At 39.6% G+C, this 18,477-nt stretch overlaps 1 protein-coding gene across 1 annotated transcript in view; it reads right to left on the bottom strand.

The window, feature by feature from the left end:
- Positions 1–4,057: 4,057 nt before the first annotated feature.
- Positions 4,058–18,477, bottom strand: part of LOC135477103 (uncharacterized) — a 37,745-nt gene continuing 23,325 nt past the window's right edge. The window contains exons 16-26 of the mRNA XM_064757256.1: positions 17,671–17,795; positions 14,879–14,994; positions 12,526–12,635; positions 11,408–11,555; positions 11,014–11,183; positions 10,539–10,612; positions 10,132–10,198; positions 8,769–8,939; positions 7,748–7,966; positions 7,101–7,268; positions 4,058–6,600 (exon numbers count right to left, since the gene is read on the bottom strand). Of these exons, the coding sequence (XP_064613326.1) occupies positions 6,376–6,600; positions 7,101–7,268; positions 7,748–7,966; positions 8,769–8,939; positions 10,132–10,198; positions 10,539–10,612; positions 11,014–11,183; positions 11,408–11,555; positions 12,526–12,635; positions 14,879–14,994; positions 17,671–17,795 (1,593 nt within the window). The 3' untranslated portion in view covers positions 4,058–6,375. The remainder of the gene's footprint in view (positions 6,601–7,100; positions 7,269–7,747; positions 7,967–8,768; positions 8,940–10,131; positions 10,199–10,538; positions 10,613–11,013; positions 11,184–11,407; positions 11,556–12,525; positions 12,636–14,878; positions 14,995–17,670; positions 17,796–18,477) is intronic.

Raw genomic sequence — 18,477 nt, 5'->3', positions numbered from 1 at the left:
ACATATGATAGCATAATCACACATTGTAAGACAATGCACAACGGTTAGTCCAGCTTGGACCCGAATCGCCAGTACGCGGGAAAAGGCAGGTCTACCCCTAAATGTGTCGTTTGTGTCCCCCCCAAAATATCTGCCTTATGGAGTGTTTTATTTCTATCTGTGTTTATATCAATATCTGTGTTTTTTTTTATTCAAAAATACAAAACATGGTGGAGTTCATTTGAAGAACTACCCCCCCTCCCAAACCGATGTCGGCCAAAGCTGTTAACAACGTAATCATGCTTTTACGATGACAATATGTGAAAAAAATGCTGGCCATTGCGCGGGAAAAGTTTGTCAGGTTGTAGGGACTAATTCTGTTTTTTTTCTTCTTTTGTTTCAAGAAAAAGACGTGGTGATTGGCCAATGAAATTCATGAAGCCTCGGAGTAACAGCCAGGAAACGGAAGTTGACCCGGACTACAACATTACACACATTTACTCCTCAGTCCGCAGCTCAGGTTATCGTTCCTCACTGAACAAGAGCAACTCCACTGAGCAGACGGTCGCCTCCATTTCATCGTCGGAGTACGAAGTTCCGGTCACGACGTCAACCGGCACAAGCGCAAGCGAAGAGAGTTATGACCGACCTTCCCCGCCATATTTAAAACTGTCCTTATGAGAATTTGTGATATGGCTAAAAAAGACGGTGCTTTTGGAATTCTGTTTTTTTTATATATATATATTATGTATTTTGATGTGCTAAAATATTTTTCACTGTGTTCTCGGGACAATTGTCGCTTAGGATGACAAAGTGCATTTTGATGCGAAGGTTTCCATGGCAACGAGATTATATTGTTAGAATAAATGTCAAAAAGGTCAGCACGAAGAACATTTTTATCATTTTACACATAATTCATGTAACCGTTGACATTTGCTTGACTGGATTTAAAATCCAAGTTCATCCTACGCTGTACTTGGCTTGATACGGATGAATTGTATAACGGTAAGTCAATGACAATAGGCGGAATGGATAGTGGTTGAGGCGTTCCGTTTTTGTACTGAATTATATGCAGCATAATGTTCGATTTATGGACAGCGTTGTTACGCTGGGATGCTAACATGCATCGTGGAACCTAGTTTTTCTTCTTTCATGTTAGCCTTTAAAAAGAAAGTTTAAAAATGCAATGTTTTCCCATGTATATATAGGAACTGCTCCAGCGGTACGTTGCTTGCGGTTAAGCAAAAAACTAACGTGATTGTTATTTGACACCAGTTGTCCAAAACAAAACACTTCAGGATTTGAACACTTTACAGCACTTTATCCAGCAGAACAAAAAAGTTCATGTACTTATATAAATATATATGTTATAGTGATCTTTCCAATGACACATCCTTTTCATTCTCTTTGTTAAAAAAAAATAGCATAGCGCTGCAAATGTAAACGAAAAATTAAATGGTTGTCATGACAATAGGAAATTCGATAGAACGAGTAAATTAGCCTTTGTGGGTACCATTTAAATTCCGAAAAGTATGTTATTATAACGTTCAAGGGATACAGAATCGTCCCTGATCGTGTGAGACAGTCTAGCCACAGCTGAACTTTAGGTATTCTACATTTACCCAAGAGTGGCAAACGCTTTAGAAGTTTTAACCTAGAAAATTCAGCTCAGAAATCAGGCCCCGCGATCACGAAGCGATCTTCGACTTAAGTCAAAATTTAAAATCACTTTAAAATTGTTATTTCTGATGGAACCACGTCAAAATACTGCTTGACAACACAAACTCTGGGTAAGTTAGTGTACAACAAATTTCAGCTCAAAAAACGGGAAGGAACATACCAAATTTAATGATTCAAATTTTGACTTAGATCTAAGATCGCTTCGTGATCCTGGGCCAGGTAATATAGTTTGAGGCTATCTGACAAATAATCAAACATTCAGTGGGGCGAATATCCCAAACCATAAGCCGTATTATGCGCATGTCAGAACACTTGCGCACGTCTCCTAGCTTGTACACAGTACGCGCCATTCCGCGCGTGGCGTTGCGGGGAATGTCTGCGGCTTTTTGAACATCGCTGTCATTTCGTTTGCTGCTTGTCATTTTCTCTCGCCATCCTCCCGTGATATGTTACTGCTAGGGGTTTTCGTCGCATTTCCTGGTCACAGATCATGTTTTCATGTAGCTTTTTTCTGTTCACGATATATATATATATATGTGTGTGAGTGTGTATGTGTGTATTCAGTTGACAAAGGTCACTTACAACAGCAAAACAACACACGATCGATGCTGCCTTTTGAACTAATAACAGGCGAGAAATCGTGTTAAGTTTGGGTACTGTTTGATGTGGTAACTGCACACGTAACGTTGGCATTGTAACAAGCATTTTCATCATTAAAACAATGACAGTTTCGTGAAAGCCGGTGTTATTTGTTTTCATTTACATCCTGATAAAACAGTGTCGACTATGGCCTGTATACGGTGTTACCACGAGACGTCATCACCATACAGCAGGAGAAGAAAGCCATGTCGGACGTATTGGAGCGATATTAACATGGGCTGATATAGCAACATTGCTCCAATATCGTGCCCAAAACTAGGTGAGGTAAAAATCGCATTGGCCCATTAAATACCGACACAATTATAAGACTAGATAATGGGATACAGGCAAAAGTCCGATGCGGGACGTGTGAAGTCATTGTAGTGACGTTAATTTCAACAGCGCATGAGCACGGTGACAATGCCGGGCATATACATTTACATGTGCCTAAGCAACAACACCCAACATGTTTGATTTATTTAGACGATTGGTGTTTTACGCCGTACTCAAGAATATTCCACTTACACGACGGAAGCCAGCAATACGGTGGTGTGTGTGTGTGTGTGAGTGTGTGTGTGTGTGGAGTGGGTGGGGGGGGGGGGGCAGGGCTGGCCCCGGAGGAAACCCACGACTATCCACATTTCCACGTTCGTACACCACCGGAGCGACCCCATTAGTGAGAAGCTCCTGAGTTCTTGTGCTGCGCTATAGCGCGCTAAGCACTTGGGCACTGAGGTTTCCGCACTGCGGTTGACGTGTAGTCTGCATGGCAGCATGTAATGGTATTAAAGTCTTCTATCTCCTCAAAAAATACTATTGGGCGTTGCTTTGTCACGTGCTCTCCCAACAATTTCCTAAACAAAATACAATACGTAAGAATACATGACGCCAAAAAACAGGGTACAGCACTCTACGCGAGACCCTTATCCCTCGCCCAATATTGGCCAAGCGTTAGGCTATACTTGTCGCAGCGCCCGGTTACTTCAAGTTCACCAAACCTACGCCATAAGCCTAACTACACTTTTTCATGAAAAAGAAACCAACTGGTTTCAGCGACCCTGGCATTTTTTTCAAGGTCATTGGGGGTCATTAAAGTGAATTTTACGACAGGTTTGTTCACACACTGTCTCTTCAACAGTTTACCCCAAGTTCACCACACTTCCACTTTATCATGACGAACCCTAATGATTTTCAGCGACCCTGTCTTAATGTTCATCCGTCCGCCCGACCGTCGATTTCCCTGTGAACATTTGACTTCAGGTCAAAGGTTTTGGAGCGCATTACACGATATTTTTTCGCTATACAGTAATATTAAAAATGATATGCGAGTTTTGGGAATGGACAGAATTTCTCTTCTGTTCGGAAAAAGATAGCCAAAGACAGCAGGGTAAGCATTGGAAAATGAACAACGAACAGTGGAAGATAGCCCGAATTTGTCAAGTTAAAACAGTACAACCTCCAAAACATAGATACATTGTGAACGTCAACAAAGCGAAAATTTAGACTTACATGTATGTCACCGAGAAGCAGAATTTTGCATGAACTTCCATGCTATTTTGACAATATTTTCCACTCAGTGTCTGCTCGAGTAAAACGGAAAATGCTAACCTGCCGTGATTAAATGAAAAGTGGACTATTAATATGCTCGTCTTCTAATCGTTCTGACCTGGACAGGTGTGTTTATTCAATGTTAAGAGTAGCGGGAAAGGAATCTTCGACTTGCCTCACTTTTCTCGGGACCTTGGCGACAAAAGGAGGTCAACACGATGACGTGGTCGTATATGAAGTTTATTTCAAACGTCTTCTCTTGAACATGTAACATTCGTTTACGTCGCCCTGCGGCTGAATGTTTGTGCTTAGCGGAAAACCATGGTCCAAATGAACGGTGATTATTCACCAAACTCCCAACAGGTTTTTCTTCCACTAGATGTAAAATTGTGCTCAACAATATTTGAGTTCATGAAGGTGATCAGGTTTATGGGTTGAGGCCTTAAACCATTCGGCCCTCACCAGGTACATTAAATACCTCCTGACTTTAGACGGCAGCTGAAAAAGCTCGATTCAGAAATGTGCCCTCACTGGTCAAAGGCTGACTGGCTGATCGTGAGTGAGGCTGTAGTTGAATAGGCCAATGGTCCAGTACCCTCCCAAACAAAAAGTCTCTTATCAGCCAACGGAAGTTGATTTCATACATGCAGAGTGAAGGAATTCACACCATAGGTGGGTACAGACACTTGTCTGGGTTTAGAAAGATTTTTTTTGAAATAATCCATTACAGTAAACATAAACCTGTGGTAATATTTATACCTGACATAGCAATCTTAATATATTACTTCTATATGTTATAACTTTAGAAAAATAAATTTGGCAACGTTGAAGTGCATTCACCTATTACCGTTTGACGTTTTTATAGTGAAAAGAGTTACACTATGTATAAATAATGTTTTACAAACGTCAAATATTACAACTTGATAACTCTACTACATTGTTTAAAGAATGAGAGAAAGGTTACCAACATAAATAACGGTAACAACATTTAGCAAGTACATAATAACACATGTAAATCCAAAAGCAAGTATTTACCAAATATATGTTCATTTAAATATACATTTCGCAGACAACACAGTTTGGTACATTGTTCACTAGCCATCATAATCCAAAAAGTCAAGTTTTAACAATTTTATTCTGTGCCAAGAAGACTTGTAAAAATATTTTTATCTTTCTACCAAATTCTTTTCACTGATAAGTAATTATAGCTAAGCTGTACCTGGTCTGTTCATTTATCTCATTGTGCAACGATTATCAGATAAGACACTCTGACTGGGAAATTTGTTTGTAGTTATCTTTTTGACTGCATGAACATGATAAACGTACATGTAGCAGCAGACTTTAAGAATTAAAAATCCTTAACTTCATATGAATTATTCATAGCCACAGAACCATTAACAGTTATATAGCTATAAATGAATGACACCGAAATAGTTTTTCGGAAAAACTAGTTAACTCTATTTGCCCTAAACCTTTGCCCAAAAAGCACATTTTTTCGAGGCAAATAATGGTCACAAAATATCACACTATATTGGTGCTGACACTTCCATTTTTCAGTTTATCTTAAACAAAAAACCCTTCAAAACACCTTTCAAAGGTCAACAGAACTCTTGGGATCAGGCAAAATGAGTCACCTTGTCATGAATGAAATTTTAAGTCACACACAGTATCGTGTTCCTTGGGCACATACATATAGTGGTCCCGTGAGACATTATGTCACACACAGTATCATGTTCCTCAGGCACATACATATAGTGGTCTCGTGAGACATTATGTCACGCACAATATCATGTTCCACGGGCACATACATATAGTGGTCTCGTGAGACATTATGTCACACGCAGTATCGTGTTCCGCGGGCACAAACATATAGTGGTCTCGTGAGACATTATGTCACACACAGTATCGTGTTCCTCAGGCACATACATATAGTGGTCTCATGAGACATTATGTCACACACAATATCATGTTCCTCGGGCACATACATATAGTGGTCTCGTGAGACATTATTTCACACACAGTATCGTGTTTCTCGGGCACATACATATAGTGGTCTCGTGAAACATTATGTCACACACAGTATCGTGTTCCTCGGGCACATACATATAGCGGTCTTGTGAAACATTATGTCACACACAGTATCGTGTTCCTCAGGCACATACATACAGTGGTGTCATGTGACATTATATGATATGATTAAATCACAAACCACAGCAAGAATTAAATACCTCTTACTTAAGACTAAATTCATGAATACTGTATCTTACATAAAATTTGGTCTGTGGAAATGCACTTTCAGAAGAATATAAAGTCCTTTACATGATACTTTTGTACTAAAACTAACAATTTTTCTGATTAGAAATCAATTAAACTTCACAAAAAAAAGAAGAAAATTCAGTGCCCTATATTAAAGGTGGATGAGCCAATCAGAGTGAAGCATATAGGTAAAATACACCTAGTTCTTTGGTCACTTTCTACATTTTAATTCCCAATCACTTGTGTCATACCAGTGACACAAAGATTAAATAACTAGTCAAAATCATACCCCATTGTTTTTCTAGCTCTAGGTCGCTTTAAAATTGTCTCTGGTCTGTCTAGTTTAGCTGACAGAACTCTTCTGCTTCTAGCATCTGGACCGGCCAAAATCCTGTCTACAGAATATGAAGCCAATGGGAGTGTCTCATGGAGGTCACATGACACCATGTTGCTAATAGCTGCCATCATGTTTTTGATTTCCTCAAGGTGTGCAATAGTCTACAAAATGAAAGGAGATATGTAAAACATTATTTCTTCTGACAGAGAAAATACAAGGGCGTCACAATTTCATTACAACATACCAAATGGATCCATATGTATTACATCTGGGATGTTTCTTTGTAAATACAAGTAAATAGTGTATGTAAATAAATGTTCACTTGGCTTGTCTTTTTTAACATTGTTTCTGTTATATCACATGTTTCTTGCAGCAGGTGAATTTCAATGCTGACTTACACTGTCTTATATTGCTGTCTCAAAGGAATGCTCTGCTGAGGTCACCAGGCTGACATGACACCTCATCCAGTCACAGTGTGCTGACACTGGGCCCGACTACATGAGCAGTGCTTAGCTACCTCCGATAATGTCATACATTGTATCTATATTAATATCTTGTTTAACATAACCACATGATAAACTAATTTACCGTGTACTTGCAAAAATATACAAATAATTGTTTTGTTTTACTTTTGAATTCCTTTGTTGCCATAACCACTTACTTGTTCCTGAACTAGGAGTTTAGAATTGAGAAACACAGACTCCAACTTCCTGTGTAGAACAGTGGGAATTCTGGGAGATGACAGTGTCATGCCTGACTGTGTCACATCAATGATCTTCTGTCTGAATGCCACAGCCGTTTGGTTCAAGATGTCCAGATTTAGGGGGCTCTGATCGGGTTGGATCAAGAAGAGAAAGCTCTCAAATAATTATGTTTGTATATACTGCATGCTAAGGACTATTTATCTATTTCGAGTGCCAAACCTGCACATAGTACCCACTAAATTGTCTGGGTATATTAATAACTGATTGTAATAATACAAGACAAACAGACCTAGCCATGAACAAAATACGATATATACATGAACACATATAGTTGATGAGTCCGTTATAATATGACATGGGGAATATAAGGATCAACGTATTGGTGGGGGCTTTACAATTTACATACTTGACCACGTATAATTTTGGGAAGAAAATTTTAAAATAACATTATTTGGAAGAGTTTTCTGATAAACATACAGTTTTTAATGCTCTATCGGATGATGATAACTTGTTCTTTAATGCTGAGATTACTTTGCCTTTAAACATTACTATCAGATTGAAAAAGGAAAGAAAATAAAACTCGAGAAATATGGAATTCAATTACCAAAACAGAGTCTGTGTTGTCAGTATCACTGGATTGGCCGCTTTTCACAGCAGTGTCATTTTCATCTATGTTCTGCTTTCTCGTGCTTTTACTCTCAATTTTCCTCTCCAAAGCGAAGCCAACCAAGTCTTGGAGAGTTGAGTTCAGGGTGTTGACATACTCCACCTGTCCCGCTAGGCTGTGAAACATTCGCCAGGATTCCATCAGCAGTGACTTGTCCTGGTGATAAAATAAACCCAATTCCTGGTTTTGAAAGTCCAATATCACCATATCAGAGTTATGCCCCTTTATAAAGCCTCACCACATTTTCATTGCAACTTCCCTTAATGACCATAAAATTCGTCAATAACTAACTTGCCCTCTTTTCCCCATTCTGAGAGTTCTATTGATATTAGAAAGAAGTTTTGAAGTTTGCTTGGAACATGAGATGATACTCTACTACAACATTGCAAGTTTCAGCATTAAAAATAATATTTTGTGACATTTTTGTGAGTGAAATTTTAGGTCACGTAGGGTACATCATACATATATATGTATCCACAAAAAAAACATCCTCCACATACATGGAGTGTATTATAAATTATCTCACTAGCGTTTATTTGATATCCCTGGATTAACATGTTTTAAACATATTTCAGATAATAAGATCTCAGGTGGAGTTACGGAATCACATGACACAGGTTATTGTTACCTTACTATGGTAGGTAACCTTATGACATGATTGGAGGACATTTAACATCTTTACATTTTCTAGGTCAACGTGAAAAAGCTTACATAAATTACGCCCCCTCCTCCCTCACCCACAAAATAGCCAACATCAAAAATATTTTAATCCAACCTCAGGTTTATCCTGGGAATTTTAACCTGAGATAAATACACATATAAAGAATAGTGTTTTTTTTTTTAAAGAAATAAATAAAACAACAACAATTTAAAAAAGATGAATTTTATTGTCCTTCACATTTTTTCAATCATTTTCTACAGCTCTAATTTTTGATTTTTGAGCAGTCCGTATTCTTACCTGTTTCACCAGAGCCTGGGTGCACAATAATTTGTGGACGTGAAAGTACTCGTGCTTATCTCTTATCACTTGTGCAATCATTTGATCCAGATAAGCGCAGACACTCCGCACTGCCGGATAACTCTGAGGGTCATCCAAGTCAAATTTGCTGGTTTGGTGGTAAAACACTGCCTACAAAGGGAAATAACTACTGATTACCCACTGTCAAATGATGATGGGCCTGTACATGTACAATATGTGTCACACTGTATTATAACACCTTTTATAGATACAGGTATGTCCCATTGCAGGAATTATGTTGCCAGTCACAAGCTAGGAATTACAAGACTATACAAATCTTAGTAACAAATAAATGAAAGGCATTACTCATGCAAACTCACGACATCTTTGCCCAGTACTGAAAAGTACGCTGAGAGACAGACAGACAAATTTCTCTGACTGTGCAAAACTGTCATTCTACAATGTAGTCTCCAGTTTACTAATCAGTATGAACACGACTCTTGTATCACTCTAATCTCATAGTGTACAAACCAAAATATCAACAGCTATCATACAAGTCTCACAATGTTCCAACAAACCGCCGACACTGAGATATCATCAAAACAAGATTATCAAAATTATTTGCTTACAGACATTTATGGGATTCATGATACTCAAGGATTTTCCACAGACAATTAAACCACCAGCCACTGGCAAGCAAATGACAAACATTCCCACACTTGACACACATGTAAGTTATACTGACGGACAGCAAGTGATCTCAACCAACTTCACAGAACATCATACCACCTGTTATATGAGAGGTGTTGATTGCTTTTGTGCAAACATGTGCCTGTGGGCAATGGTAGGGTTCTCTGCACAAGGGTGGGGTTGAACCAAATGCTTGTCTGTCCAAGTGAATGACAAACAAACAATCTTACCCATACACAACCATAGTATCAAAATGTGTGTCTCCTGTGGTGACAACCGGCCCCGATAGCACAGTTGGTAGAGTGTCTGCTTTGGAAGCGTTAGATCCAAGATTAATCCTAGGTCGAGTCACACCTAAGACCTTAAAAGAGGAAGTTGTAACTTCCTCGCTTGGCATTCAGCATGGAGGGGATAGTGCAACAACTGGTTGATCCGTATCAGTATAATAGCTCGGGCCGGGAGGCTTACTTGCCTTCGGTAAGTTGTCTCGGTGAAGCAGCACTAGATAAAAGAGCGATGGAAATCCGTCCTGCAACAAGGAGGCACATTACATACACTCTCAAGATTCTTTCATTGTCATATGACTGAAAAGCTGTTAAGTACGATGTTAAACCCCAAGCGCTCACTCACTCACTCACTCCTGTGGTGACTGTGACAAGATGTCATGACTTACTCTTTCTTTCTCAAAGAAGATGCTCTTATAAAACTCTGATGGATCAGTTGGGTAAAATGGTTCAGAACTGTGGAAAGACAAAAAAAATAAAATAATTAAACAAAAAAAACATACATGTACTGCATTAATATAGCATATATATATATTATATAGTATTATATTAACTCGAGATTCTAAGTATAAAACAAGCCACTAGCATACTCATAGCAGGCTATTAACATTCCACTAGCAGTCACCTGCTGACAACAAGATGTCGAGTTAACTGTGGTTTGCACATGTATGTACGATGGCCACTTAGCTGGAGTTTGTTTTTAGAACTTCCTCAATTTTGATTACAAAATAAAAGAAGAAACATAAGTAAGTAAAGATTCGGACAACTAACCCAAAAGGAAATTTTACAACCTTACCTCTTCTCAGTCAACCAGTGAAATCTGTAGTGTTTGATCACAGGATAATACCTCCAACCTTCAGCAATGTATGCCTGTTTAGGAAACATTTATAGTGACAATAAATGTACATTTATTTTCGACATAGTTTTGCTTATTTATCACGAAACCTTTACTTTATATCATGCTACTCGTACTAAAAAAAGACATTTATCGACTTATTTGATATTTGTTTCACACTACGAACAACAATTTTTGCTAATATACAATACAACGGTAGTTACTTTTATGAGTGAAGAAAACTCGTATGTCATCGCATAAACCACCGACCTTGGACAAATTACTGGCAAACACTTTTACAGGTGACATACAGATAGGCACACCATATGTATTCAATGAACGTAAGATTTCGCAAACGGCCTACCAATTCTCACAAAATTGACAGCTTGTGAATAAATTAAAATGACCAGTCAGAAAAGGTAAATAATATACTCACCTTGAGGAAAATCTGTTGTTTCTTGTGACAGGTGGCCTCAAACTCAGACAGAAAGGCCTGTGGGCGCTTTTTGACATCGCGCATGGTGAGCCTATTCTGGTGAGCTCCGAAGTACACGCCTGTGACTGGGTGATCTCCCTTGTTGATCAGATCCAAGATTTCCTTATGTACTACAACAACAAACTCATCTTGTGATAAACAAAATCTTACAAATTCAACAATGTTATACTACTTAAACCCTTCCTGATCTGCAGAAGGGAATACATCTTTCTGTTTTCTCAAGTAAGAAATTTTAAGAAAATGCAAGAAACTGACCAAGAAAACATTTTCTAATGTGTGAGCTATTTGGCAGATGTAATCATACAGGTAATATTAAAATAGACTTTATGTATACCAATGTTAGCACAAAGCTGGATGGCCTCTGTAGAACACCCCTCTGGTCCCTTGATGTAGATGTGCTCATCCAGTTCTAGTGTGGACAAATGGGGGACCAGAACGCCATACAGAGCTGATTGGCCGGTCACTGCTGTCACACGCGCCACCTGGTGAGTGGACATATAAACAGGTAAGTAAACTTTTATTACATACAAAAGCTATGATGTGTGCAGTTTAATTAAAAAATAATTATATTTTTCCTAGGCTTTTTGGTTCGTTTTATAACATTAAATGTTCTAGAGGTGACTGTTTGAAACAAGGCACCACAGACGTCAAATCTCTAAATTTTCAAGCCTTCGACATTCACTGTACTAAAAGAACAACATTAGACTAGGTAAAGTATCTTTATTTCTGTTCTATTATACCTGCTTTAATGACAAGATATTAGACAACAAAGGTGACAAAATTTAAAGCAGCAAACAAAAAAAATCTTTCTCTATACTGGTACATTGACTTGTCAGCTATCAACAATCGCGCAATCTCTGGAAAGACAACTAAGCTTCGCGCAATCCTCTGGAAAGACAACTAAGCTTCGCGCAATCCTCTGGAAAGACAACTAAACTTCCGCTCAAAGTGGAGAGGTGAAACATGTTTGGAGAATGTCCATTTCTGTTTCCTTGCTTCCCAAATAACTTCTGTATTAATTTCTATGTATGATCCATGGTGTCCTGTATAATACTTTCGCATGACCTAACCGTCGTTTCCGTTAAGGAATTGACTATTAAACATGTGGTATGAACACCTGTGATAACCGCCTTGGTATGAACACCTGTGATATCCGCCCTGGTATGAACACCTGTGATATCCGCCCTATGGTGACAACCAAAGTCTAGTGCTGAGACAACATGTCATTAAGTGAGACTGGTCTGATGCCTCTCAAGTTGTATGTATAGGAAAAAATTGGAGTTTAATACAATCTAGATCACATTGTTTACAACAGCTTAAATACAAGTGATGTAAGGGCACTAGCAAAACAATATATGATGTGCCTAAACTTCTCAGACCGACCCGACTCTGGGTGAGCTCCACTTTGTACATAAAAGTTTACATGAGCATATTAACCGTGCACTGACATACCCGAAACAGTCCCTTCATCTGGATGTAAAACTTTGGTATGAAGTCTTGAGCCAGGCTTGATAGGGTGAAGTAACCTTCAGCGTTAAGAACTGACATAATGCCAGCAGATCCTGTAACATAACATCACTGAGAACTGACATAATGCCTGCAGATCCTGTAACATAACATCACTGAGAACTGACAATGCCGGCAGATCCTGTAAATATAACATCACTGAGAAACTGACAATGCCGGCAGATCCTGTAACATAACATCACTGAGAACCGACACAATGCAGCAGATCCTGTAACATAACATCACTGAGAACTGACAAAATTCCAGCAGATCCTGTAACATAACATCACTGGAGAACTGACATAATGCCTGCAGATCCTGTAACATAACATCACTGAGAACTGACATAATGCCTGCAGATCCTGTAACATAACAATCACTGAGAACTGACAATGCCGGCAGATTCTGTAACATAACATCACTGAGAACTGACATTAATGCCTGCAGATCCTGTAACATAACATCACTGAGAACCGACACAATGTCAGCAGATCCTGTAACATAACATCACTGAGAACCGACACAATGTCAGCAGATCCTGTAACATAACATCACTGAGAACTGACACAATGCCTGCAGATCCTGTAACATAACATCACTGAGAACTGACAATACCGGCAGATTCTGTAACATAACATCACTGAGAACTGACATAATGCCTGCAGATCCTGTAACATAACATCACTGAGAACTGACAATGCCGGCAGGGTCCTGTAACATAACATCACTGAGAACCGACACAATGCCGGCAGATCCTGTAACATAACATCACTGAGAACTGACAATACCGGCAGATCTGTAACATAACATCACTGAGAACTGACAATACCGGCAGGTCCTGTAACATAACATCACTGAGAACCGACACAATGCCGGCAGATCCTGTAACATAACATCACTGAGAACTGACATAATGCCCACAGATCCTGTAACATAACATCACTGAGAACTGACAAAATGCCTGCAGATCCTGTAACATAAACATCACTGAGAACTGACATAATGCCTGCAGATCCTGTAACATAACATCACTGAGAACTGACAATACCGGCAGATTCTGTAACATAACATCACTGAGAGCTGACATAATGCCTGCAGATCCTGTAACATAACATCACTGAAAACTGACAATGCCGGCAGATCCTGTAACATAACATCACTGAGACCTGACATAATGCCAGCAGATCCTGTAACATAATATCACTTAGAACTGACAAAATTCCAGCAGATCCTGTAACATAACATCACTGAGAACTGACATAATGCCTGCAGATCATGTAATCATGAAAAGATACAATATATACTGATGGCAAGAACACAACATCACTGAGAAATGATACAACTAAGGCCTACTTATCGTTAAACAAAGCAATAGCCTCCAGTAAAGAAGACTGATATAATATCTGCTAATATGAACAAGAAAGAAATGTTATTTCAATCTAACAATGTTGATTCCTCGAAAATGTTTTTTAGAAGAAAACACTGTACTACTTAAGCTCATCCTGGATCTGGAGCAGATAGATAAATTCAGTCACAATCCTAAGAACACTAAGGGGAGATAGCTTGTCTATTTGAGGCACATTTTACATCAAGGGACATAACTCTAGATAGAGGCCCTGAAACATGATGTTGTTCATACATGAGGGCTAAATCAGCACAGGGACTACCCGACTCCCATCAAGACAGGTTAAAAGTTTATTATGTCAACATGCGTTCATTACAGGGAAGGAATGTTTAGAGTCAGATGGGATCTACTACTAAATACAACAGGGGAGTTCCCAGTTGAAAGTCTTCTGTTGTCAAAGGTAAAAAATCCTAAAGTGTCATGTAACTTGTCAAAAATGTTAGGCAACGTCTGTTGACATAAATTTAGTAATCACCTGTCTAACCCTTTTTCAGAGGCACAAACGACACCTCTTTCCTTAGGAACTTAAGTTCACATATGTTCATATTCTCAATTCTTTCCAACATTCGTCTAATCTAAATGACTTTTTATGAAACTTTTTTTCAGACTCCTGTGTTATAGTGAAAGCGATCAAAAATAGTTGCCTAACATTTCTGACAAGTCACATGATGCAGTTGGACTTTTTCTACCTTCATCGACAAAAGAGTTTGAACTCAAAGCTCCCCTATTTATGTTTATTACAATACTGTCAGCCCTCACTAGAATGCCTGATCTTCATAAACATATTCTTCTTTTTTTCAAATAAAAGGGCATCCAGGTACAAACTGTGCTCATAGTTACTGAGAAAGGATAAACCTATAAATATTAAAATGGGTAACATTTCGTCAAGTTTACCATGTGCTCCACATCCTGGTATGACATGTACAAAAGGGAAATCATGGGTGGGTTTAGAGACACCACTGAAAATCTTCTGGCTTAACATTTCTTCCTCCTCAAACCACAGATCCATTCTGAAAGAGAAAATTCAAGATTTTATATCTACCAATACTATTCAAGATTGCATGCAAAAAATAAATGTTAAGCAGCGATCTTAAATATGGTTGATTTGGTATGAAACAAAATGTCACCTTTCCAAAAACAGGGAACTATTAAAACCAGACATGTTGGGGTTTGACATTGCCTTCATCATTATTCAGTCATATTATGCCAGACTTCTTGCAGCTACAACTTATTCTAATCTACAACAAGTTTCATACATCACTTGTTCTCACCACATTACATATTGCATCAACCTTTCTCCATATGAAAAAGCAAATTTCAGTGCAATTTTCAGCGCACATTTTAAATTTCATTTTGGACACGAAAAAACATTGGTTGGGTTAACCAATTTCAGGGCTTCATTAAAAGTATAATTTTATCAGCTCACACAGAGAAAGGTCCTCAGAATATGCTTGAATCATCACCTTGCAATCATGTGAAAAGGTTGAGGAATTACAGTATATATAGCACATCAAACATTTTCTTGCTCTGGCATCAGACTTTTATGTTTTGACACAAATACACGGTGTGGTCATTGATCACACTGCACATTCTGCACACGTGCTGCACATTCTGCACACGTGCTGCACATTCTGCACACGTGCTGCACATTCTGCACACACACTGCACATTCTGCACATGCGGTGCACATTCTGCACACACACTGCACATTCTGCACACGCGGTGCACATTCTGCACACGCGGTGCACATTCTGCACACACACTGCACGTTCTGCACACGCGGTGCACATTCTGCACACGCGGTGCACATTCTGCACACGCGGTGCACATTCTGCACACACACTGCACACGCGGTGCACATTCTGCACACGCGGTGCACATTCTGCACAAACACTGCACATTCTGCACACACACTGCACATTCTGCACACGCGGTGCACATTCTGCACACGCGGTGCACATTCTGCACACGCGGTGCACATTCTGCACACGCGGTGCACATTCTGCACACACACTGCACATTCTGCACACGTGCTGCACATTCTGCACACACACTGCACATTCTGCACACGTGCTGCACATTCTCCACCACGTGCTGCACATTCTGCACACACACTGCACATTCTGCACACGCGGTGCACATTCTGCACACGTGCTGCACATTCTCCACACGTGCTGCACATTCTGCACACACACTGCACATTCTGCACACGTGCTGCACATTCTGCACATGTGCTGCACATTCTGCACACGTGCTGCACATTCTGCACACACACTGCACATTCTGCACACGCGCTGCACATTCTGCCGCATTTTGAGAGTGCTATTGAACTTACACAGGTGTTTTGAGGTTTCTCAGGTAGGTACATGTAGGATCATATCTTACTGGACAAATGTAACCCTCAGCACCTTTACTTGACTCTAAAAAGCATTTTTGGGTGGGAAAATTTTCTGTCATTAGTGTATGTTATGACAAACACAGTTATGTATAATCTAAAACTGCATGTTAACTTCCACTGTAAGCCAGACTACAAATTCTCAACAGGCCAATCAGGTATATTTATTTATTTGACTGGTGTTTATGCCATACTCAAGAATATTTCACTTATATGGTGGCAACCAGCATTATGGTGGGAGGAAACCGGGTTCCAGAAACCCACGGCCATTTGCAGGTTGCTGCAGGCCCCAATCAGTTATAAGCCAGGAGATCGGACTGTGGCATGCAAGTGAAATGTTTACGAAACATGTAAAATCTATTCTAGTATACATTTTTGTGGTATTAATATACGACAAATTATTACCCACTCATGCAGACTACATCATGAAGATTACCCACTCATGCAGACTACATCATGAGGATTACCCACTCTTGCAGACTACATCATGAGGATTACCCACTCTTGTAGACTACATCATGAGGATTACCCACTCGTGCAGACTACATCGTGAGGATTACCCACTCGTGCAGACTACATCGTGAGGATTACCCACTTGTGCAGACTACATCGTGAGGATTACCCACTCGTGCAGACTACACCATGAGGATTACCCATTCATGCAGACTACAACATGAGAATTACCCACTCATGCAGACTACATCATGAGGATTATCCACTCATGCTGACTACACCATGAGGATTACCCACTCATGTAGACTACACCATGAGGATTACCCACTCATGCAGACTACACCATGAGGATTACCCACTCATGCAGACTACACCATGAGGATTACCCACTCATGCAGACTACACCATGAGGATTACCCACTCATGCAGACTACACCATGAGGATTACCCACTCATGAAAACACTACATCATGAGGATGACCCAGTCATGAAAACACTACATCATGAGGATTATGAGCTTTCAATGTACAAGCATTACCCGCCTTCTCCAACCTTTTCAACCACCACTGCGAGCTCAGAAATATATAAACATAAAAGAATTTAGAGAAATCATCTGCACAATTTTGTAAAGCTTACATCTTTACGTGACACAAACCAACCATTTTTGGTGTCATTTTCATAGTGACTGTATGCATACATTCCACTGAAAACAGTGCTTCAGATGTCAAAAAAGTTGAAGATTTACAGCACAAACGATTCCTAAATATGAGCACTGAACGAATGCATGGATACTACGTATTTTAATATTAGGACTATGTTACTTGTGAGGATGACGTACTTCAGGGCTGCCCGCCGCAGGCTGTTGATAAGACGAGGGTAGGGATTAGGAGGTGTAACGTCACTACTGAAGAGTTCCACCAGGTAATTCCACCACACGTCATCCAGGTGAATGTCTAACAGATACTACAACAACAACACAATGACAACTTCTAGCTACTGGTCTACGTTTCCACATGAACACCAGAACTACATTCACATACCAACATGGCCAATGTGTCCATCACCAGAAAGAAGGCTACCCAGTATCACAAACCATCACGCAACTGCAGCTCTCCTTGTTTTTATTCATGATTTTGCAGTGATATTATACCTGCTCTGAGACAATCACCTGAACACTTCATCGTCACATGACTAGAGCACTGGAGGTGAAACGAGTTTAACCCAGATGAGATAGGCTTTGTAGGAGACTTTAGCATAAAAGATGGAAAATGTAACTTTTAGGTCAGAAATTCTTTCTGGGAAAATAACCAGAATGTATCAAATTCTGCAAGTATGATACATCCAATGTGCTGCAGTACTTTACACTTTAGGAATCGGCAAAAATTAGCATTTTACCCATTTACCTCCATGTTATTTATCACCTCCTGACCCTTGCGAGGAACCCGGGTGCTTCAAACCATGAATATGCTGATAGATAGAGAGCTACGATGAGAAAGCTACAGACACTGGGCAGCTGTAGCATGGAGCAGCTCTGGCATGGAGCAGCTCTGGCATGGAGCAGCGCTGGTATGGAGCAGCCATGGTTTTCAGCCTGTATTGTTTCCGATATATTAAAGCAATGTTTTTATATTTTACAAAAGTCTTA

Source organism: Liolophura sinensis, chromosome 10, assembly GCF_032854445.1.
Source record: "Liolophura sinensis isolate JHLJ2023 chromosome 10, CUHK_Ljap_v2, whole genome shotgun sequence".
In the NCBI taxonomy this organism is placed as follows: Eukaryota; Metazoa; Mollusca; class Polyplacophora; order Chitonida; family Chitonidae; genus Liolophura; species Liolophura sinensis.
The sequence above is the reverse complement of the archived record's forward strand: the minus strand, read 5'-3'. Positions and strand labels throughout refer to the sequence as shown.